Genomic DNA, 25,061 nt, shown 5'->3' with positions numbered 1-25,061 from the left:
GCCATCGTTGGGGGCCCCTTTGCGGCCACTCGTTAGGAAAACTCATTCAATCTGCGCCACTCTGGAGTCTCTGTCTTGCCTTCGCCAAGACACAGATCCAGAGAGAACAAGGCCAAAACACGGAGTGCAAGACAGAGACTCTGAAAACAAAAACAAACAAACAAAACAAAACAAAACAAAACAAAACAAACAAACAAACAAGCAGCAGACAGACGAGGAGCACCAAGCAATGGTCGGTCAGAATGGTATGTTGGCATGACGATACTGCACTCTGCCATTGTCCCTCACACCATTCTGAGAAATAGCCATAAACAATGTTCAGGTTTTGATGGTCACGGTCATCAAATCTGCAAGGTCATCTTTCTTCATTCTCTCTCTCAGCAAGCACAAAGCGACATGATCAGGGCTGGGAGGCCATGGTGTTTATTAGTAGGACATCTGCACACAGTAATCCTCAGCCCCCAAAAAGCGTTAAGTCTGCTTAAGAGTGAAATTGGCACAAATTGTGCTTAGCACACGAGCAAAGGTCCGTTTGGCCCGAGGCACGGATCAAACTGAGCGAAGGGTTGCGATGACGACAGAAAGCTAGCAAACCAGTTTAAAAAAAACTCAGCCACACCCGAATGTGTGTACTGCAGCAACGAGCTTCATCTCCCTCCGCCTGGGCAACAGGAGAGAACTCATCAACAGAGAGACGAGATTAGCATGAAACAGTGATCAGTGACAGCCGAGACGGACGGGAATGTTTACACGAAAGAAAAGGTTACAAATGGAGGCCAGCTAACAGAGTGGGTGGAAATTCAAATTTGTTTTTTTGCAAAGCATATATTTGCATTGAGTGTCTTTGCTGTTGTTGATCGTTGTCGTACTTGCATACATTCAATATGGTCCCATCAAATTGGATAAGAAAATGCATTACCCTCTCAGTAAAGAATGTCCTTTGCAGCTTGGAAAACATAAGAGTGCTATAAAATTACATTCATTGTGACATGCAAAACTAAAAGGTAACAGGGGGTGGTCTTTAGGGGTGGTGTGGGGCAAATGGGTCACAGTGACGACACAAGTGACACAAGGGCAATAGGTCACTTAAATGGAATGAAAGAATACAAATCCCAGAAGGCCATCAAAACAAGCTGGTCTGCAGTCCATACTACATGACTTGGAGGTGAACTGGAGCGATCACTGCTGGAAAGAGTAAACTACTAATGGCACCTTAGTGAACTGATTGAATAAATGAATGTAGTATGGCAGTCAATCCTTTTACTGAATTCTGCAGAGATGATAGAAATGGGTCAGGAAGCTGAGGGACATTGGGGACAGTGCCTTCATAACAATACAGAAGAAAAAAGGCTACTGGGACGTTCATGATTTTAAGACCCAGATTAAGGTGATAGATTATACAAGTTATACATTTATCTGGTGAAAAGAGAACATCGCTTACACTTTGGTCTCGTAGTCTTTCCAGGCTTTATCAAAAGGCTTCTTCAGGTCCTGAAAGGGCAGAAGAAAAGAGAACAGAGGAACATGAGAAGGAAGCTTCCACTGTGAATAAGCATTTAGCAAATATCCCTGACTTCCTTATTATTTAAATACATTCTGATGGAAAAAGGCAGAAACTGCTGCAAAGAACAAAATCATTCCCATACATCTCCATTTATATAAACATTAAAATAGTAGATTTATTTACCACAGTGATGCAGTAGCCAATACAGTGTCATATATTTTAAAACATCTATTATGTCTAAAACGTTTACTTCTCTGAGGGAAGGGAAAGACTGTGAGCAGATTCATTCACCTCCTGAAATGTTGGATGCCGGGTCAGGGTGTGTGTGTGTGTGTGTGTGTGTGTGTGTGTGTGCGCGCGCATGTTTGTGCGTGTATGTGTGTGTTTTGTGTCTGAGTGGGATCCCACCTGCAGGGCCACTAAAGAGCTGATCGATCTGCGCTGTAGTTTTTGCCAGCGCTCTGCGGCAGTCTGACACCAAGACAAATTACACAGAAACGTTTTGCCCCCCTTGCCTTCCTACTCACCATAATGAGTGCAACAAGGCCCAATGCCACACGGGTGAAATTGCCCGTGTCTGATGGTAAACACCACAGCTGCCAATCACCCACTTGCTTGGCACTACAACCCAACAACATAAACATGGCAGTCTATAAACCTCCCTTTGCACAAGGAGCATGAGCACAGAACGTATTTTATTTAGAGATATTGTACGGACGACTACTAACTTTCAGACAGCTCCCTGAAACTGACCTAGATCCTTGCCCTACTCCCTGAAGGAAGTACAATAGAATTCCCCAAACGCCGGAGTCAGGGCTTAATATAGCGCTGGCCCTGAGGGCTGAGCAGCTTCGCCACAACAGTTTATTATGTTTGTGCAGGTCTGGAGTGAGGGAGCCATCATCATCCCCACAGGGGCCTTTGGGTGCCATCCAAAGCCTGTTGAGCCAATCGGCGTCGGCCGATCCCCTCTCGTGACCTTCTTGCAATCACCAGAGTGGTGAAGGGCCATTATATTGAGTCTTTTATTCAGCTGCAGAGAGAGAGACCCAGTTGAGCACGCTGCTGCTGCTGCTGCTTCCAAAGCCTCGGGACTCCAGAGAGGGAGAGGGAGAAAGAGAAAGAAGGAGAGAAAGGAAGGGAAAGCGAGTGAAAGCAGGGTGGAGGGGGAAAATGAAAAGTAAAAGGAGGTGGAGGGTGGAGAATAAAAGGGCTGCCGTGTTCTGCACATGCAGCTATCCTACGCCTTTGTCAGCTCCAGATGACAGAGAAGTGGACAAAGCCGGCCACGCCCACAACCTTGGCCTTCAACCACCGCCACTGCCCTCTCCAAAGACAGAGAGGAGAGGAAAAGAGGGAAACAAAGACAGGGAGAGATAGAGTGAGGAGAAGATGGAAGAGGAAGGCTTGTAATCCAGAGGAGGAAAAGCAGAGAGGCCAGGTAGCAGATTGGTAAGAGAAAGAGGAGACAAAAGAGAGGGAGAGAGAGAGAGAGGGAGGAAGAGAGCAAAAGACGGAGGGGTAGATGAACAGATAAAGAGAGGGGAGAACGAGGGAAAGAGAAGGAACAGACAGCAGTAGCGAGAGCCCCACGCCCTCTTTCTACTCTCTGAGGAAATTTGCTGTTAGTAGCCTTTCAGGGAGTGCAGCTGAGATGGTGAGCTCATGCATTAAGTGTGTTACTCTTGGAATCACTCACCAGCACTTACACCGAGCTTGGCTAACACCTCACACTGTTAATCTGCAACCCTAGCAGAGATCTGCAACGACGATCATGTCTTTGTGTGTGTGTGTGTGTGTGTATGTGTATATTTATATCACACACTCTTTACTGCAGAGACTACTGTGTGCTGGTGGTTCTCCCACCTGGGAGTCGGTCAGCTGGAGTAGCTCTATATGACCGTATGAACCCTCTTGAGTTAAGGCTGTGAGTAGCTCTATATGACCGTATGAACCCTCTTGAGTTAAGGCTGTGAGTAGCTCTATATGACCGTATGAACCCTCTTGAGTTAAGGCTGTGGGTAGCTCTATATGACCGTAGGAACCCTCTTGAGTTAAGGCTGTGGGTAGCTCTATATGACCGTATGAACCCTCTTGAGTTAAGGCTGTGGGTAGCTCTATATGACCGTATGAACCCTCTTGAGTTAAGGCTGTGGGTAGCTCTATATGACCGTATGAACCCTCTTGAGTTAAGGCTGTGGGTAGCTCTATATGACCGTATGAACGCTCTTGAGTTAAGCGGGTGGGAGTGGTTCCACCCTGGTTCCAGCTGCTCCTTCTAGTCTCTGGAGAAATCTATCACCCTCGACTACTGCGAGAGAAGGCCAGGCTGCTGCTGGAGTTAAGGGACTCCTCCGACCAGACAGTGGAGGATATGCGTGCCCCGACTGATGACTGGAAAGAAATGGAGGTGGTGAGCAGACTAACATCAGGAGGTGGTGAGTAGACTATCATCAGGAGGTGTTGAGTAGACTAACATCAGGAGGTGTTGAGTAGACTATCATCAGGAGGTGTTGAGTAGACTATCATCAGGAGGTGTTGAGTAGACTATCATCAGGAGGTGTTGAGTAGACTAACATCAGGAGGTGTTGAGTAGACTAACATCAGGAGGTGGTGAGTAGACTAACACCAGGAGGTGGTGAGTAGACTATCATCAGGAGGTGTTGAGTAGACTATCATCAGGAGGTGGTGGCCAGGGTCCAGACAGGGTGGGCAGGCCTCGGATGGGGTGACCCACCCAGCCTCTAGTCCAGATCAGGTAAGGAGGAGAGGAAGGACAGGAAGGACCTCGTTGTCTACAGAGTGAAGGGGCAGCAGGGGCGCTGGGCAATGTGGAAGGGGGTCGCGAGTCGAGCGATCAACTGGGCAATCTTCTGGAAACTGCCACATGCTCGACTCCACTTTCTCATCATCAGGGCAACCTATGACACCCTAACCCTGCCCCCGCAACCTCCATCAGTGGCCTGGGAACAGAGCAAACCTTTTATCTCCACGGGACCATCAATGCCTCTCTCCAAAGCAACACTGACACAGGGTCAGTTTAGATGGTGACATGATCAAGTGCTCAGGAAGCTGGCAGAGGTGGTGGAGAAAAGAAGGCAAGAAGGCAAGAAGGCAAACAACGAAAGTCCAGGAGGGAGCCAACAGAGGATCAGTTAACACCAATAGGAGAGCTGCACCTAAGCTCCTTACATCAGGATTGGATTGGAGAATGGAAGTGGAAATGGGCAGCCAGCTCCATTTCCCTGGGGAAATCTACAGCACCACACTGCAGTCAGACATGGTGCTGGGGACCACAGTTGGAAAGTCAGCACTGGTTAAACTGGCAGTGCCATGGGGGGAAGGGTTGGAGGCAGTCCATGAAAGGAAGAGGGCAAAATATGCTAACCTAGTTGCAGAGTGCAGGGAAGGTGGATGGAGCGTGAGGCTCTACCCGGTGGAGGTGGATGTTAGAGGCTTTGTTGATGACTGAAAGATGCGTCCGCTCAAGGATCTGGGGCTACGGGGAGCCAGACGGCACAAGGCAACCAGGGAAGTATCGGAGGAGGTAGAGGAAGCAAGCTTTAGGCCCTGGCTGATAAGACGGGACATGGCATGGGGAGCGAGCACCTCCTGAAGGTTAGCTACAGGGTGTGTCAGGTAGACATCCCTGTTCACTGCCCCGCCACCAGGAGATGTTGCTGGATAAGAGGCAGAACATCCATGTGGGGTGGTCCCCGGCTGATGACCCTGCAGCCAACAAAGCGGCCACGGGGGAGGTGCGACAGGCCTAGGCAAGCTTAAACAGGGAGCCTGGCTGGGCTCACATCATCACATCATCCCCATTGTGGACACACACACACACACACACACACACACACACACACACACACACACACACACACACACACACACACACACACACACACACACACACACACACACACACACACACACACACACACACACACACACACACACACACACACACACACACACACACACTGAAGTCCAACCAGCCAGAGGAGCGTCCTACAAGGAGGTCATGAGACCTGGAGCGTGAGGACACTTGATTTGCACCGAGTCTAAAAGTGTTTGGGGCCTCACTCCCCCGCTCCTAACAGCCAGTAGTGGATGAGGGAGTGGAGCGTGAAATGCATCGTCCTCACTTAAGTGATTTGGGCGAGACCTGCAATCTAGCAGCCATTAGTGCCTGTCAGCCCCCCGTTGAGTACCCCAGCGCAACCCCACCCCCCCACTCCCCCGAAAAATAAAGAGCCCAGCACGACTGCAGACGACACAAGAATATAAACACACGTCTGCATTAACACAAGACTCTCAGCACAGGCCCACACAGAGACGCAGCATTAGGGACCACCAGGAGAATGTTCCTCAATGAACTGGGTTGCTTTGAGCCAGAATTACACTAGTGTACATTTAGATTTCTTAATGTACCCATTTGCAGTATAAGCCATACATTTAATCAGAACGTATGTTGGAATCAAACCCATGATCTTGGTGTCGCTACTACTTTGGTCTACCAGTTGATCCACAGGACCACACAACACAAACAGTGTGTTGACAGCATCCGTAGTACGAACAACCTGTCAGACCAGTCTGTCTGGTCCCGTCTATGGTCTTCCTCTCTCTCTCATCTTTTGTTGTTTCTCTGCTGCTGCTGCAGACAGGTCTTGACTCCTTCCTCCTCTCAGCTCTCTTTCACTTCTCTTCTTTCCTCCTCTGGTCCTCTGAGACCATATCACTACTGCAATCTGAAGATTATGGCAGTTAGACTGCCTCCACTACCAGGGCAGGGAGCCTGACTTGGACGACTGAGAGAGAGAACTGGGATGGATGGATGGATGGATGGATAGACAGATAGACAGATAGAGAAAGAGAAAGGCAGGTAGAGATGGAGATGGAGCTAATAGTAGATGGCATGACCCTTATATGTTCCCTATAGGACTCATCAGCATCAGGAATCTCATCCAGACTGAATCACTGAGCTGGAACGGAGTACAGCATGTCTGGTTCCTCAGTGCAAAGGGAACCCGTGATTCAGCAGACGCCTTTTCTTCTATTCCTCACAGATGACCCCTCGCTGAGATCAGAATGAAGGAGAAAAATAAGAGAGAGCTAGACAGCGAGAGAGAGAGAGAGAGAGAGAGAGAGAGAGAGAGAGAGAGAGAGAGAGAGAGAGAGAGAGAGAGAGTGAGAGAGAGGGACAGAGAGTGGTCTCCTGGGCAACGGAGAAGAGAGCGAGGGGAAAAGGCCTCATTAGCGCTTAAATCACATCATGGATCCAGCCGGCCTAACGAGGACACGTGGTGCTGCTGAGAGAGAGACGCAGGTGGTGGTGGTAGGGTTGGAAGGTCAGGTGTGTGTGTGTGTGTGTGTGTGTGTGTGTGTGTGTTACACACAGTAATGAGAGTCTTTAAGTGCTCCTCAGACAGGCATGCTTACGGTTAGCTGCGCTGAGCCTGGAGGCACGGCTTGACCACAGTCACACACAACACCAGTCACACTAAACCAAACACCTGTGGCCCAGTGGTGTAGCCATATGAAGGATTGAGACATGTTATGAGAGACAGGCACTCACCCCCTTCACTCCTTTAAGGTCCCCCTTCAACAGGCTGTCCAGTGGGAAGGTGATGATGTTGTTCATGTTCTGAAACTGGAGACCCAAGCAGAAATTCACTTAGCGCCATCTTTGTTTTGAAAAATTCTGCACATTTGTTTCCTCCCCCCCCCCCCGCCTTCATAAATTAACAATATACAAGATGATGAGGGAGGCCAGGAGGGAAACCCAGTGAAAGAATTTCTCATTCCCGAAACACAAATAGACAATTAAATCACTGAAAACACACTCAGAGTCATGCATAAACATGATGCGACTAATCACCGCCTCTTCATGTGCATTTTAACTGGCAGGGAAAAAACACTCCAATTAGACAGGAAATGTGCCACCCTCTGTTCACTCTGTTCAGACAGGGGTAAATTGGCCTGGGCAGAATACCGCTGTCCCAGTAGCACCCTTGCGCATTGCTATGGCAACCGATCCACCCTGTGGCAATCAATTCACACAAACAAGGGTTTATGTTTCCACACTGTGTTCGGAGCCCAAAGGGACGCAGTGGCTTGCCTACAGCTCCTCTGCTGGGAATTGTGGTGCTCTCTCACTCCCACACCCCCTCCCTGTTCTCACACAGGAGGAGTGAATCCAGTTTAGAAGCAGGGAAGCAGAACCATGAAGCTCAGCAAAGAGGCAGGGAGACTGACTGGCAAAAGCCCAACATCTGGTATCGCTACATCTCCCACGCGTGCTATTGCCTTCTGTTATCCCCAGCATTAAGACACACATACATGCACGCACACGCACACACACACGCACACGCACAGGCCTTGCAGGATTTACATTTATAAACACAGTAACAGAAAAAGTTCTCACCAGGTTCTTGAAAAGGGCCGTGAGCTCTTTGGTGAAGACGGAAAACTTCAGGAACGCGGAGCCCAGGTCTGGGTCATCTCTGTATACACAGTTCTCTCCAAACTTCTCCAGCGCCTGGGTGTACTGCTCCTCATTCTCCACGTGAGCTACAACACATGAAAAAACAAAAACATGTTAACACACACACCTCCCAGTACATCCAAACACACAGAATGAAGTTAAAAGTAAAAAAAAAGTTAAGTTAAGTAAAATGTTAGGTTCCCAGAGATCTTTGTACTTGGTCCCTGAATATAACTTGATTTTCAAAGCTGGCATGGTGACTTAACACAGACAAGACAGACATGTTCGGTATCTACTTTGGGCCCCAACACAGCAGGGCAGTGACCGTGTCAGAGACATTCCCAAATTTGGTCATCGAATGGCCAAATTAAACGTTGGCACTGACATCTAATGTAAACCCACACGGACACAGAATGCCTTGGCACAGTGCACAGTGGGAACTGACAGATCTCCCAACAGCACAAACCTGTTTCCTTTCTCTCGTACCGCTGGCTCACTTCCTGTTCATTGTTGTTCTGGTGAGGCAGGGATTACTTACGGTGGCCAGAGGCCAAGCGCACGCTGTCCAAAGGGGGAACGAAGAGCAAGCAAACTGTATTTGTTTCTCTAAGAACTCATTCATTTCCAGTGTCTTGGCTTTTGTTATTCAGACACAGAGAGGAGATCAATGTGTGTGTGTGCACTCCAGCTGCAAGCTGAGGGAAACGAGTTACAGTTCTCAAGAAAAGCTTGAAGAGTTTTTTGGGGGGCAATTTCCAACTCTTCCGGCGTGTGTTTACGATCACCATCACTGGCGTTTCCGAATCCCACCTCACTGTCACCGAAGAGTCGTCATGGGAGGAGCATTCCAAGAGATGCGAGTCAGTGATGGCCTAAGTCATGCTGGCGCACACACACACACACACACACACACACACACACACACACACACACACGCCGCTCAGTTCACTGAAGGACACAACAAAAAGCACTTGGAAAAAGCCAACGTGGCCATTTAGTGGGAAAGGTGGCACGAGACACAACTCAACCCTGCTGCCCCACAGCCTCACGGCTCATTTGCCATCTGCACCTGAGCGTCTTTGATGCCCGCTGGTGAGTCGCCGCACCGAGATGACACTCAGAGAGAGAGAGAGAGAGAGAGAGAGAGAGAAAGGGAGGAGGTCACACAATACTGTTCCCGGTGCATGCAATCAAACTGGAGAGCCAAAAATCAATCTACCATGATGAATAATAGATGAGAGTCTTTTTTAGGGGTAGTTTTTTGGGCAGGGGGTGGAACTGTATCCAGTCCTTTGTCTAGGGGGTGCAGTCAAGGGCACCATGACACAGGAAAGGGAGTGAGTGTGTGGTACTGTACTAGACTTTCTACACACAGTAGGCCTGTGTGACCACAACAAGACGAGAGCCAAAGGAGAGAGAGAGAGAAGAGAGAGAGTGTGTGTATGTGTGTGTGTGTGTGTGTGAGAGTGTGTGTGAGTGTGTGTGAGTGTGTGTGTCTGGTTTCATCCGTCTGCTTTCGGGGACTTGGAGCCAGCCATGTAACGTCACCAGAGCCATAAAGACCCATGACATACAACACTGGAAGAGGAACATTTATAGAAGGTTCTTGGCAGCAACACGACTGCAGACGTTGGTCAGCGCTCTATAGGCTTTGTGACAGTCACATTCATTCACAATTGCAAAGTTAGAAGAATGTGATGTGAAACGTTTGCCGTGTTTCTGCTGGTCATTTTAAGAGCAGAAGTGAACAGCTTTCCTGGCAGACCTGACATGGTCCCACTGCCATGGTGCACTGTGAGGACCAGATGGCAGGTCAAGTGATGACTCAACACTCGAGCGAGAAATCTCACCCCGATAATGAATTGACAGAAACAAACTGTACTCACAAGACCAACATCTTCCCCTCCAATCAGGCCGCCTGAACAACCCCCCCTCCCCCCCACTGATATCATCACTTCCTATCTGAGCCATGAGGTGAAGAAGGTGGAGAACATTTCAGATTTGACACCGTGAGACTGTGACAAGTTCAGCCAGTCTTCTGCCATCAATCTGTCCAGCATACTGAAGGTCAACAGTGGGCACGGAAGACTGGCAAGGTGAGCTGGCAACCCCCTTGGTGCCACCGGCCCATTAGACTGTGCCAGGTGGGTTCCAGTCACCGGTGGAGACGAACGGCACTGGCAGGTGGTGGCAGAGAGATAGAGTGAAGAGGAGCGAGACGAAGAGTAGAGAAGTGTGAAGATCCTCTTCCCACTGACACACACACACACACACACACACACACACACCTGCCGTTCAGGGATGACTCATCGGATCTCATTATCGAGACAAGCTTGACACCCTCCACTGCAAACCACAAAAAGAAGCTACTTTTTTGAAGAAAAGAACTGGGGGAGAAAAAAAAACAACCTCACATGTGGTGTGCTGGTACTCCCCCATAGAAAACCACCTCAAAAACAACCCGGTGTTGCTCACGCTGAATCACTACGGCGTCTGCTGGATGGAGAAACCACAAGTAGAGATCCTCTGGGCTGGTCTCCTTAAATGCAAGACACAAGAGGCGTTCCTGTACAGAACTTCCAGTTCTCTCTTGTTAAAACTGTCTGGCCCACTTCGTTTCCAAAATACATCCATAATCTCCCTAGATGACCTAACCTTCTCTCTGACCAGCTCTCTTATATTTCCAAATGGCTTTCCAGCCGAGTGAAAAGTCCAAATGTTGTGACAATAGTCTATGGTCTGCTGCGAAGGCCGTGTCGCGGTTCAACACGGCTCTTGTTTAGCAATCAAACAGGCTTTTCGTTGTCCGTCAGCTGGAGGTCCTTGGGGATTCACCGTCACACACTGATATGGTGTTCCAGCCTGGACTGCTTCCTGCTCAGGCACGACACAGAAGCTCACTAACTCAGCACAGAGCCACCGCAGGCTGGTTCCTTGTTTGCTGAAACCGAGCGTGGCTATCTGTAGCCCTGGGCGCCGCTTGGTCTTTCCAGGAGTGAGAGAATGCAAAGGCTTTTCCTTTTTCTCTTTATCACCGCCTTCCTCATAGTATCTGACCGTCTCACAGACAAGAATGACTCAGAGAGATTACAGTCCAAACACTGATGCAGCACTGTGAGGGGGAACACACACACACACACACACACACACACACACACACACACACACACACACACACACACACACACACACACACACACACACACACACACACACACACACACACACACACACACACACACACATACACACACACACTCACAGGCTGTTTGTGACAGCACACAGGCCAGGCTCCCTGGCTCTGGATTATCTGAGTGGACAGGCCCCAGCTGCTTGTTTGGGTGTCGCTGGTTGCACGGACTGATCTCTGTTTAATTAACAGACAGCAACCAGATAAAGACCCCTGTTTCCTGGGTTTCCCAGAGATAGAGACCGCTTTCACACACACAAAGACAAACCCACCCACCCACCCGCTGACAGATATAGGATTGAGGCCTTCACCCTGGCAAAATACTACTGTGATGATTCTTTCCCCTAAAAGGTCAGGCAAAATCATGTACCAAAAAAAATATTTTTTTAGCTGAAAGGTAGTTTGAGATAGTATTAGTTTGTTTTGTCTTCTGATAAAAAGAAATAAGAATGGTATTTCTACACTCCATGAAATGATCTGTGGCAGTGAGAGACACACAGGCCCGTGGCGGTCAGCAGGTCTGGGCGAGGTTTTAACACGGGTTGGACCCGCCGCCCTGGTTCTGTCAGCGCTCCGTCAGCCGGGTCCAGTCTCTCCACGCTCCGCTGCGTCCTCAGGAGCGAGGTGTTCCGTGCGCTGGATGGATTCATATTTCCATCACGGATCTCCCATCGCTTTGATGGACGGGAGCGCAGGATGGCGGGATCATGTGGAGCGCAGCGGTTCGATGTGTTAGAGCCCAGCGCCCATCAGCGTGACATTGCGGCGAAAGAGGAGAACGGGGAAGAAAAAAAAAGTCAGAGCAGCTAAAAATAGAAAAATAAAACCTGGGATGAAAAAAAAAAGAACTCTGATGGAATGAGGATGGATAACCTCTGTTAGATAGCTAGGACACAGAGAGGCTAAGAGGGGGGGGGGGGGGGGAAGCAGGCAGACATGAAGGTTCAGCTCTGATAACAATAACAAAACCAAGCAAGGCCAAGGTGAAGGAGGAAATATATCTCAGGGTGAGTGGACCAGTCGTTCCATCCCTCTTTAGGACACATTGTAGACGTCATACAAAAGACCTGGGGGGGGGGGGGGGGTGTATGCCTTTGGGTCTTAAAGAAAGAGGGAGAGTGGAAAAACAGCCCTCAAACTGGAAAAAAATGAGTTCTCGCATACAGTGCAATACAGTTTGAGTGTCCCCGTGTGAGTGTGTCCCTTTGTGTTTGTGAGTGCGTAAACTAGTGAGTGAGACAGAGATTTCAGATTAGGAATATCTACTGGCTAGAGACAAGAGGCTTAACAAACTCTTGTTAAGGCCCGCGACACGCCAACTGCAAGGTTGATCTCTTGCTGAAAGGTCAGGAAAATTGCACACTCCCTTGGCTCCAAATGCCATCCCCTCATCCAACTGTGTGATCATTGCCTCCCATAACGAACATCTACTGTGGGACAGACAGAAAAGAATGAGAATCGATGGGCTGTCAAAAGGTGGTTGGAAGTTAAGGGAGAGGTGTTAACTTGAGCTTTCCTGGCAGAATGACAAAGGCAAAGACAATAGGAGAGTCGGGAACACCAGATGGTCAGAGGTTAAATTAAACAATGTGATGTTAATTCTATAGTACTCTGCATAGCATTGCAGTGGTATCTCGCAATCTCTATTTCAAAAATGAAAAAGAACATGCTACCCAAAGGAGAGGGAGAGAGGGAGTGTGAGAATGACAGATATATGGAGTGCATCCAGGGACTGTGGTCACCTTGCAGTGCTTGGTTTGCTTGAGAAGTCTGGCAGATGATTTATGTCTCCCATGAACAGCATGGTCAGATTTACAGTCCTCTGGCCTAGTAACTGACCCTGGCATGACCCCATAGCAACTACTAGCAATTAACCCTGCAACACCTCACCGGTCTACAGCATTCTCTCCCACACTCAATTAACGCTCCATTAGCCTTTTGGTACCTCACTAGTTGATGTGTTGTAACCAGAAAATTCAAACCAACTAATCAAACCTATAATAATATCCAATATAGGCTTCCATACAATACAAAATGACATATGACAATACCATTCATCACACAACATTTTTTTTTTTCCCATAGAAGACCTGTGCCCATGTGTGCAGCAAAAGTAGCAGACCTTTCAGCGAGACTTGAACTGGACTTGTCTGGACTTGGGCGAATATCTGCTGTCTTAGGTCATTTTCACGCAGGGAGTAACGAGGTTCATGGTCCTAGAGGCCAGAGCTGCTCCGTCTGGAAGGGTAGATGAAGCTCTCTCTATGAAAGGGGGACGTCTCTGGCTGGAGAGATTCATATTTTAATCTTAATTCTAACCGCCCCGTCTCCCACTCTGCCCCTGACCTTAGACGTTTCACGTTATTTCAAAACCATGTCCCTGGTTTCTGTCAGCCTCAGTCCGAAAATGATCCAGATTGTTGGTGTAAGTCCAAAAAGCCTCTTACTGAAAGTGCTTAGGAGCTTAATATGGTTTTAAAGGATTTCTGTCATTTGTTTCTGGGGAGAGATCAGTACAGTGGGAGCCAATCAAACGGAGCGGCTCATTGAAATCGACCGCACAGGTAGTGGCAGCGCAGGTGTCTGCAGGGACATATTTCCTTCCAGTGGAGAGTGAGACACACTCAAACCAGGAGCCCGGCCCAGCAACCTCCCCCACCCCAGCCACCACACACGCACACACACACACGCACACGCACACAGAGTAAACAATGCAGTCTGCCCAGTTTGCTCAATGTTATAAAGGACAGGCTTCCAGCACATGTTTCTTACAATATCAAGGTCATTGTCTCAGCACAAGCACAAGCAGGCTACTGATACCACGTTCCTAGCTGCGGCCTGTAAATCCCTATGGCATTATTCTTTTTTTGACTCTTCCCCCTCTTCTTGTTATAAATCTGTTGGGCAATGAATCCCTCTATAATGTTTGTGTTCAAAAAAGAACTACTAAAATAAGAGCCAAAAATGTTACAACCTGCTAGCCCTGCTGTACACAAATCTAAAAAATGGTCAGAAAAATGAGTTCAGATCTTTAGGATTAAATGTACAGATCACACAGGCCACATTGAATCAGTCCCTGTCGTGAGAGTGAATGGCTTTACAGTAGGTGACAGTAGATAGCTCTTCCTGTTCCGGGGGAGGGGGGGGGGAGGATAGGGAGGGAGGCAGCCGGGGGAGGCCGAGAGGATAGAGGCAGGAGGGCAGGCTGGGAACCTCATCAGAACAAAAGCTGGAGAGGGGAGGAGGTGAATATGACTCCCTCCCCATGTAGCCGCTTCCGAGAGGGGAACAAAAACACAACCCACATGCATGCACACACACACACACACACACACACACACACACACACACACACACACACACACACACACACACACAGAGGGTGTGCCCAACCACAGCTGTCTCCTGGGGCTAGAGGACAGCTGTCCCCCCCTTGAACAGAGGTAGCAGTGTTCCTGAAAAAGAGGGGCAGCTTAGCCGAGCATCAACCCCCCCTCACACACACACACACACACACACACACACACACACTGGTGTGCCCCGTCAGGAGGCTGAGCCCCTGTAATCATGCTGGGCTGTCACAGCCGGAGAGACTCAGCAGTGTGACGAGACTCACAGCTCCACTCACACAAACCAGTAGCTTCATCGCTTCTCTCGTTCCCTCTCTCTTGCTCGCACTCCCTCTCCCTCTCCCTCTCGCTCTCCATCTTTCTCTTTCTCTTTCTCTTTCTCTTTCTCTTCCTCTCCTGCTCTGTCAGGGGCCTCTTTTTTCACTCCCTGCTTTCTCAGCTTCTTTCTGTTCTTCTCCACTCCATTTCTGTCGGTGTGTATCTCTACCTCCGACAGGCAAGTGGAACTCGTGACACAACAAAGAGACACGGATGGATGGCATGCAGATTTGTTTTCTCAGCCAATTGCAGCGAAGCACAACCCACTCCGACCAACATCAGGAGGAGTCAGAACTCTTGAGAACGTTTTGAATCTTAGAACCTCCAACAACCTTCGACCTTGGAGGCTGATCCTCACGTATGGCCCCGTGAGGAACAGTGAAAGCTGGTCATAATGGACACAGATTATACTCGTGCTTGTGGAACAGATGGATATCGACAGCAACCTCATAAATCTACAGACCAGACCAAAACTCCAGCCCTATCTTTCTCTCTCAGTCACACATACACATACCTCCCTAGAAACGGCAGGGTTTTTTTGTGCATGTGTGCTTCAGAGTGATACCATGAGGCGAAGCCTTCAGGTTTGACATGTGCCTGAACCAGGTAGCCGGATGAGTCACGGGAGAGGTGGCTTTTAATTGCGGGGTCACCCTGCGCTGGTTAAGGCGAGCTGTAAACCGATCACAGGGATTAGCGTCCACTCACCCAGACCAGAGGTGTAGATGGCCTTGACTGACTTCTTCATCTTATACAGCACGCTACGGTCCACATCCAATGCCTGGGAGAGAGAGAGAGAGGGAGGGGGGGAGAGTGGATTTAATACCATGTCAAGTCAAATTATGTTTTTTTTTTCTATACTCGGATGCATATCTAAAACAGCCTTATGTTCCTCAAGGGTAAAGCTGAATGAGTAACTCCTGCAGCTGCACTATCAGCATGGGTGATCTAACATTGAGCTCTTAAGTTTCCCCATCTACCATGACTTCCATCTGCCAGAGAGACAGTAGCAGCAGGTGCATATTCGTAAGTGTGTGTGTGTGTGTGTGTGTGTGTGTGTGTGTAGGGGGCAGCCTCCCACTTGTCTGCAGGTGATTCATTATTCAGGACTCTCCTAAAAATAGGCCCAAACAACCCCCCCCCCCCCCTCCTCCACCTCCGCTGGGAGGGAGGAAGCTGGAGGGCGTCTGCTCCTTTCAGAACAACCAGAGCACACATATCACAGTAGGACAGAGAGAGGGAGAGAGGGAGAGAGGGAGAGACAGCAACAGGACAGAGAGAGAGAGAGAGAGAGAAGAGAGAGAGTGCATCATGCCCTTTTCTCATCCTCCATTTGTTTCTGTGAGACTACTGTTCTGTGGCATCCATGTCTCTACACGCGCTCGCTCGCTCACAGCAGCCACTCAGTTTGGACAATGAGCTGTTGTTCTGGGCAGACAGACAGGCAGGCTTCACTCACGCTAGTGCTCACCAACACCCAGCGTCTCCATCAAGGGACACTCTGGACACTTTCTCTCCCACTGATGAGGAGGGGTCTCCTGTAAAAATGCCTTTGAGCACAGGAGGCCTCAGTCACTCTCGTCACAGAGACTCCATGCTACTGGTGTTGCAAGTGGCGTAGCTTAGAATAACATACAGTAAAACCGTGTCCTTAAAAGGGATTTGTGATGATCCCTTTCAGCCGCGACTGAGATACATCCAGGAAATGACACAGGTTTGGTTCCACTTTTCACAGTGTGTGACAGAACCTCAACAGTGCTCAGCCGTTTGGAAAGCCAGGGTGGGGGTTGAACGTTGAATTTCCATCCAAGTAAAGCTTCAGATGTTAATGAGATTTGAAGAGACTTTGCTCTCTGAGGGCACTTAAAGAATATTGACTTTTAGAGTATTTTGACTTTTCTTTGAAGACCTACAGAGGCACTAAAAAAAGTCAAACCCCTTTCCTCCCTTTCTACTTTATTCAAGACGCCAATGCTATGTATGGAACAATGAAACAAAACAAGGCTTTCCCATTCAGTCAAAACTGTTTGTACAATGCACGGGTCTGACCTGAACATGACCCCCTGAGAAGTGGGGTATTAAAGCTGACGCCTAGTTTGAATGCCTAGCTTGTGCAAAAACCTCATTTTCACTTTCTCGTACACCTTTCTCTCAGCAGTGGTACGCTGGGATTTAACTCCAATCCTCTTGTCAGCAAAGACTATTGCAGATTTCCCATTAGCGTGGTATTACATGAGAGGCAGAAATAACACCATTCCCCAAAAAAGAGAGTTAGTGCAAGAAGGAAAATATTATCCTCCACGGGCCCATGCCGATAGCAGCTTCAGCAGCTTCAGCAGACTCAACAGAGCGCCATTCTTCTAGATCTTTCTAGCTACAGCTGTGTGAGGAAGAGCAAATAGTCCTGCTAACTCACCACTTCAGAGCTGGCTGTTAGCTTTGATGGCTAAACAGAATCACTGCAGTCTATAAATGATAGAGCATCAACAGGCAGTGTGAGCTTAAACAGAATTTAGCCAGCTTTTTCACTCGAGTTCTTGTGGCTTATGGAATTTACATGGAATGAAAGCACTATTATTTTATATTCACATCCTCAGGGCCAAGTCTCACAACAGAAGCCAAGTCTTGGTGTGTGGTGAGAGATAACAAGCCAACTGAATATTAAATGTGACAGTCTTCAATGTGTGACTAGCGAAAAAACATTCACTGTGTCATTAACTGTGACAACAATGCTATGCTAATTAAAGATGGTACATCTTCCTTTTTAATTACAATGATTAATTAAGCACATCTTTGTGCCAGAGCATGGGTAGATATACAGACACCCTATGAACGTAATACATTGCAGACTACCATATCTACCTCTAGCATCACATTAGAGGCCTAATGGTTAGCACATTATCTCGCCTTCTGGTGCTCAAAAGCAACCTGATCCACTAGTATTACCAGTGATATGCTATCTCTACTGGTGGAGATACTTTCTTAATGATGTCCTAAAAGCTTTTTTTTTGTCAACGCTGCATCTGAGCAACAGAATCAATGGCTTTGAAATGTCCCTCATTGATCTCATCTGCAGACTTTTCCCCAGTCGAATTACATGGAGCCACAGCTGGTTTCTGGAAGCCATGTGACACTAAGGAAAAAGTTCAGTAAAAAAGTTCATTCAGGCGGAGATGTGAGAGGGGGGGGGGTCTACATGAACGCAACAGGTCTGCAGCCATTTTCAGTTGGTTACCTAATCAAACATCAAGTCCACTGCAGACAGAGATTCTTCATTGTGAAAGTAATATAATAACAGACTATGGCTTCATCTTCATTTCGCAAACAAATGTTTCAATAAGATGACATTCAAAATGGATGCAATGTTTTCCTTGCTACCAGTGGAGTTCTACGTGGGATGACCCCATCTCAGTGATCGACAATGGATCTTTTTTCTCTCCCAGTGGCGCCTCTCATAGAGAATAGGGGAGTGAATGGGAGTGGCAGCTGTGGTTTCTTTAAATATGTGCCTTGTCATAACACCAACAGTAAATCATGTGGATGGCAGACAGTGACCTTTCTGCTTCAGGGAGAGTCAGAGAAGAGGACATGTCCTCCTGCCACTCAGGTCTCAGATCAGATCCACAGCCTCACTGTCTTCTGGGTGCCCACATCGCTGTGCAGTGTATGTGTCATTTACCAGGTCCTTACAGGAGGGTGGGGATTGAGGTTGAGGGCCAATAGATGTGCTTTGGGATAGCATTTTGAGTTTTGCCAGTCCATCTTTAAACCACCCCGAAAGCAATTTGATTTTTTTTCCACATTATGAATAAGAACTGAATATAATGGAGTTCATCCACAAAAGGGAAAGAAATTGCAGTTTACCTACAAACTGTTGACTGTCTGATACATTTGATACCACAGTTAACTTACAATTCAAAATAATCTAAGAAAAAGTTCTGATCACATCATATTGAACACAACTTAAAACACATTAGCTCAGAAAACACTTCTAGTGAGTCATTCAGGATGGTGCCGCAAACTGCAGACCAGTGAATATTGCCCCGTTTTAAATGAATCAGCGGTAGTCTGATAGGCCTGCGTTAAAGCTCAGCACACTGAATCATCTGATTTCGCCCAGCAGTGAGTGAAGTGCTAACATAGAGCTATTCAGACGGCACTCAGTCACTCACTCGTGCAGGTTCATTCTCTCACACACACTCAGACACACACCGCTAAAGCTGCCATGTCAGGAGATTAGCGAGGAGAGGACTATAAAACAAACCTGATGACAGCCCCTCTCCTTCTCTTTTAATATATCTCTTTCTCTCTCGCTCTCTCTTTTCACGCACTCTTCTTTCTCAATCGCAGCCATTTCAAGGGTCAGGGTTCAGCCACTCGACTGAATTGGACCCTTCTTCCCCGCGCCGTTTGAAGGCAGTGATCTAATATTAGAAGTTTCATCCCATAGATGAAAAAGCCAAAGGGGAGGGGGGATGGCTCCACAAATGGCCTCACAGTGTTGTGTTGTGTTGTGTTGTGTTGTGTTGTGTTGTGTTGTGTTGTGTTGTGTTGTGTTGTGTTGTGTTGTGTTGTGTTGTGTTGTGTTGTGTTGTGTTGTGTTGTGTTGTGTTGTGTTGTGTTGTGTTGTGTTGTGTTGTGTTGTGTTGTGTTGTGTTGTGTTGTGTTGTGTTGTGTTGTGTTGTGTTGTGTTGTGTTGTGTTGTGTTGTGTTGTGTTGTGTTGTGTTGTGTTGTGTTGTGTTGTGTTGTGTTGTGTTGTGTTGTGTTGTGTTGTGTGTTGTGTTGTGTTGTGTTGTGTTGTGTTGTGTTGTGTTGTGTTGTGTTGTGTTGTGTTGTGTTGTGTTGTGTTGTGGTCACTAGCAACCATGCACTTATGATCCTACAAATACTATGCTGATCACTGTACAGCACATCATGAGTAAGCTTATGGTAATGTGTGTGTCTTGATTGTGATGAATACGAGTTTTGGAATTCTAACACATGACATCAGGCACCATCTGCCCCTCCATGATTGCAAGCCAATTCCTCTGAGGCTGCCAGGCAACCACTGGTGTGTGTGTGTGTGTGTGTGTGTGTGTGTGTGTGTGACAGAGAGAGAGAGTTTGTGTCACTGCATACTCCCAGAGATATGGGGAGAGGACTGTTTCATAGCAGAATCAGGGGTATCAAAATATCCAACTGGGAACAGACTTCATCTTCGAAAATATAAATAAACAAAGAAATACTTGTAATGAGGTGGCACGTCTGTGAGTCACAGTTTTGAAACACTGTATACTGAAATGGCAGCTTGTTATGTTACCACGATGACGGCATTTTACTCCATTAAATGAAATGCGAAAAACCATAATAATTATTTTCCAATTTCACGGCCAAAGTCATAAACTTTTGGACGCTGATTTCCCTAAGCACACACACCTGCTGGGCCTGGTTGCCCTAGTTCCGCACTTTCATCCAGTCCCACAACGCCTACCACATCCCGCCGTAGGTGGCTAAAGATTGATCAAACTTGCCACAAATCCAACAACGGCTGACCAGTGCGGGTTCTACATCTGCCGTCTGGCACCAGCTTAGGGGTGGGTGGGTGGGCGACAGTCTAGGTCTAAGATTTAAAGCACTTGCCCTGGATAATCTTAGGGTATTAAAGTAAACACAGAGCTAGAAATTAGCCAAAGAGGGTCATTCATATTACACAAGCTCCCTCCACAGTCTTCTCCTTGAGATTTGGAACACAGTTTGAGTGCTTCCTCGTTAATCCTTTGGGGTATTGTGTTTTTAAAAGATGACAGGAAGAGGGACTTAAAGAAACAAGTGAATTTACCACCACAGAGGTTTATTTAACAGAGAGATAAGACACGACCGGCGTGTTATCTGTGTTGTTCCTGCGCTCCGGCGTAGAAAAGCTGCCAAGGTCGCACTGGCCCAGCATCTGCTTAGTGTCCAACAACAATGACATCATGCACAGTTGTTGGAAGGAAGATCTGGAGGAGAAAGCCTGTTGTGGTTCCATGGGTACTAACTCATCAAAACAAAAACTCCGAGCTCCAGGCGAGGACGTGAGCCGGAGGGCTCGATAAAGATCTGGGATTCTGCAGCTTTCCCACTAAGGAGGGGAGGCAGCGGCGGACGAGTGTCCGATGGAAGCCGGCAAGGCTTGATCTCCGTCCCCGGCGAAATAAAAGGATTCCTGAGCGATTGCGGGCATGAGGATCAACGATGACCCCCGGCCTCATTGTTCTGGCCGTGCAACAATTTGATGACGGCATGTCTAGTAGTGCTGTGCACAAGCGCTCACACACACACACTGACACACACACACACACACCCCCTCCCTTCCACTCTCAGGCTGAGAAAACAAAGTGATTGTGCCGGGATGCATTTTTTGGGGTAAGTGGGGGGTGGGGGGTTACCGCTTTCAATCTGTGGCGGGGCGCCTCAGTCTCCCTCCTCTGAGCTCCCTCAGCTGCTAAGCATCATGGGAGGGCAGCCCACATAACACATGCCTGGCTCCCGTCTGGTGTCGCGCTGTTACATGGCCTCTTTGATCCCCACACTCCCAACAGAAAAAGAAAACGAAGGAAGGAAAGAAAGACAGAGGGGGGGCAAAAAAAATGACAGCAGACAGTAACAGACAAATAGAGGGAGTGGCATGGACTGAAAGACAGAGAGGCAGCGATAGACTCAAAAAAAAGGAGCAGGAGAGACAAAAGAACGAGAGATGGAGAAAAACAGAGCGAGAGAAGAGAGGAGGACCCCCTTCAGTCCAATGCGCTGCACGTTCTGAATGTACGCCAGGGCAGGCAGTCCAGGACACAATTATCCAATGTGGTCGGCAGCAAGCTGATTACAATCCCACTTTTCACTGGGGCGCCCAGATGTTGTGGCTCAAAGCAAAACAAACGGCCCGAAACGGACCGGAGCGCCGAGTCGGCCTGCTACCGCCGGGACCGGGCGTGGTGCGCCGGGGTTATGTGACACCATTGTGCTCAATGTCCAGAGCACTTTAAATGTTTCACACATGGGACACATAGAAAGGGAGCTGATCTACACTGTTCTCACAATCCCTGTGGCAAACTGTAAATGCTTGCTTAGTGTGTGTGTGTGTGTGTGTGTGTGTGTGTGTGTGTGTGTGTGTGTGTGTGTGTGTGTGTGTGTGTGTGTGTGTGTGTGTGTGTGTGTGTGCGCGCGTGTGGTCCCTGCTGGAAGGCAAACTGAAACAGTTTAACCAACCGACTCTTAAAACACCAGTGGGCCGTCACAGGCTGATTTACATGTGGAAACAAGAAAAGAAAACACAACAAATCAATAACTTAAGCTTATAAATCAATCCACAAACATTAGCAATTGAAAACAAGTGACAATAGAAGTCCCACATGTGCTTGCTTCAAAACCAACAGTTTTCAATGTTTAACACTGACAAGCAAATAAATATGCCAGTTTCCCTTTTGCCCTGTTGAGGAACTGGGTTTAGGATAACAGTCTCCTTTAATCATATAGACTATGTCTCTCAAAAGGAATGTGCCCCAAAAGCAGAACGCACATACATCTCATCTGGGCCACAGCTGTGAGGGGTTTGTCTATAGCTACACCTCCAGCAAAATTTGACATGAAAGTTTGTTTGTTGTCATTTTCCACCATCCTCGTCTCCCTTTGGAGGGCTGCATTCCTCTGTTGCCGTGAGAAGGTTTCGGCAACTAATGCAGTTGTAATTTAGCGTAATTTAAGCCCGCTGCTATATCAGGGCAACCTAACCAGATTATTCAATGTTGTTCTGAAAACTAGATTAGCTTTTACTGAATAACGGCTCATCAAGCCAAGTGGAATTACAGATGGGGGGGGGGGAGGGGGTGCATATTGTGGCTGGAGTCCCACTGACGTTGCCTGTCCGGCTAAAAGGGCCATCAGCCAGAGCGGTCTTCCTTGTGACCAGCCCCAGTTCAAGCGGGGAAAGGCGCCAATATAACCATTTGCCGGTAATTAATTCCATTATCAGCCAAAGCTAAATTGTTATAGTAATTTTATCCTGTAGACCTTATATTAAAGTGATGAGATACGTGTGTTCAAGAGGGCCGTTTTCAAGGAGAGCTTTGGTGTGGGTTTTGTAGGTGTTTTTGTGAATGTGTGTGGAGATATAGTTGCGTTTATGACTGATCTCAAAGAGAATCTGACTGTGAATTTGTGCACTTAGGTAGGTGTGTGTGTGTGTGTGTGCGTGTGCGTGTTGGGGGTGGGAGTGTGTGTGTGTGTGTACACTATACATTCTGAAATGTATGGGTGAGGACATCAGCCCCATTAACGTAATTGCTTGGCCACTTGTCTTCTCTAATGGCCCTGATTGTGTGCCATTTGAATGAGGAACAGCAATATCTTGTCCCTTCCACCCCCACTTAACCAGCCCTGTACAACACAGCCATCGTTATATGGGAGAGAAGGGCAGAAGGAGAGAGACTGACTGAAGACGTGCACAGAGACTCAATAACCTATTGCTCAAAGACATCCGCTTCAGATATAGTGCTTGATCTTCCCGGCACAGGGGAGCAATCCCAGGATTCCCTAGTGAAAGTGATAGAGTGGCTGGGGAGGGGTTGGTTTTGTGTGTGTGTGTGTTGGGGGTGGGAGGGGGAGGGGGGAGTTGCATGTGGCTCAAAACTGTTCTTATGTTGTGTTCCATTTAAACTGGGAAGTCGGAATGTGTGAGTTTTCAGTTGGAAATTTCAGCTGTAGTAATATACTGTTTATTAACACTTTGGTCTTATTTGTGTCTCAGTAAATTAGTCGTACACACAGTATTGTCCAACTTCTATCTGTGGTTGCTACGGTGTTTGTATGCGCAAAATACAGCATAATGCATTGTTATCAACAGGTATCGCTAACATCTGGTAACAATTGCTGACAACAAACAATTGCAATTGACTTGTTGTGCTGGAACGCGGTCAACTCAGGTGTGACGTTATTCACAGCTCAGACTTCAGAGGTAAATGGAACACAGCATTAGCTCCACTGACAACACAAGAGGAAAATCATGCAACTCATTTAAAACATCCGACTCACACGCAAATAAACGAACACACGACACACACAACATATACACCACACACACACACACACACACACACACAACACCCCCCTCTTTTAGCTTCTTCAAAGTGAGCCAGGGCTATGATGAAAAACAACACAATAAAATGAGTTGAACTACATGCTTGAACTACAATCGGGTTCAAATTAGTTTTCAAGTGTAATTTCATAAAGAAACAAAATCATCTTCACATATGCCCATGTATGTGTTTGTGAGAGTGTGTGTCTGTGTTCTGTTCCACACTGCCCTCCTAAAGGATCATGGGATCAGCTAGAGCAGTCACTGACGTGCAAATGCAAAACACCCCCCCCCCCCCCCCCCCAGAGAGTATGCCTAGTTACGGCAGGACACAAATGTGTGTGTGTGTGTTTACGTTCCTGAAACCCTATATCCAAACCACATACAAACTCTTTTCACATCTTTGCAAGGGGACTGATATCTAACTTCCCTTTAAATCGGACAATGCTCTATGGGGAAGGTTTGTGTGTGTGTGTGTGTGTGTGTGTGTGTGTGTGTGTGTTTCTCCCTGGTGCTCAACAACACTTACAACAAAGACTGCATTATGCTAGGATAGAGATGGAGCTACACACTCATCTGAGCACACACACACACACACACACACACACACACACACACACACACACACACACACACACACACACACACACACACACACACACACACACACACTCCTGTGGGTTACAGCTCCTCTGCGGGCCATCACCACCTGCCAGTGCCAGTCATCACACTTTGCTGTGGCTTTAATTGAAGTAATGAACCCACTTGAGAAAACAAACTCTCATTTGAAACTGAATGCCAGACGGCATCTCGCGACGTCTCTTCCTGTTTGCCCCCCATTTCGCTGCTGTGCGTCAAAACACAGGCTTGCTGGAGACTCCCGTTTTATCCCCAACAGAAAGACCTTTTGCTTGGCCCTTGGCCACTTCAAAGAGACGCCCTCGTTTTTACATCCTGGTGGGGGCTGTCTTTATTGAGGGACACATTGGAGCGGGTCCCTCCCCCCGAGGTGACCCATATTCGAGGCCCCCTGACTCCCAGACTCCACTCCCCTGTCTGACATCCTCACCATGGTGATGACCCCTGAGCCACAACAACCTAAATAGTTTTGAAGGAAAAC

The 25,061-nt window shown here is 47.8% G+C and overlaps 1 protein-coding gene across 7 annotated transcripts in view; it reads right to left on the bottom strand.

Annotated features, from left to right (window-relative positions):
- The window catches only part of asap2a (ArfGAP with SH3 domain, ankyrin repeat and PH domain 2a), a 52,481-nt gene that overhangs the window by 21,451 nt on the left and 5,969 nt on the right, over positions 1–25,061 (bottom strand). For 5 of the 7 annotated variants that reach the window (XM_031580043.1, XM_031580048.1, XM_031580045.1 and 2 more), the window contains exons 2-6: positions 15,558–15,630; positions 7,932–8,077; positions 7,083–7,157; positions 1,442–1,491; positions 920–946 (exon numbers count right to left, since the gene is read on the bottom strand). In XM_031580043.1, coding sequence (XP_031435903.1) covers positions 920–946; positions 1,442–1,491; positions 7,083–7,157; positions 7,932–8,077; positions 15,558–15,630 — 371 coding nt within the window. The remainder of the gene's footprint in view (positions 1–919; positions 947–1,441; positions 1,492–7,082; positions 7,158–7,931; positions 8,078–15,557; positions 15,631–25,061) is intronic. The other 2 variants (XM_031580047.1, XM_031580049.2) reach the window with 1 other exon arrangement.

Source organism: Clupea harengus, chromosome 14 (assembly GCF_900700415.2).
Source record: "Clupea harengus chromosome 14, Ch_v2.0.2, whole genome shotgun sequence".
Classification (NCBI taxonomy): Eukaryota; Metazoa; Chordata; class Actinopteri; order Clupeiformes; family Clupeidae; genus Clupea; species Clupea harengus.
Note: the sequence above shows the minus strand (reverse complement) of the source record. Positions and strands in the feature narration are given on the sequence as shown.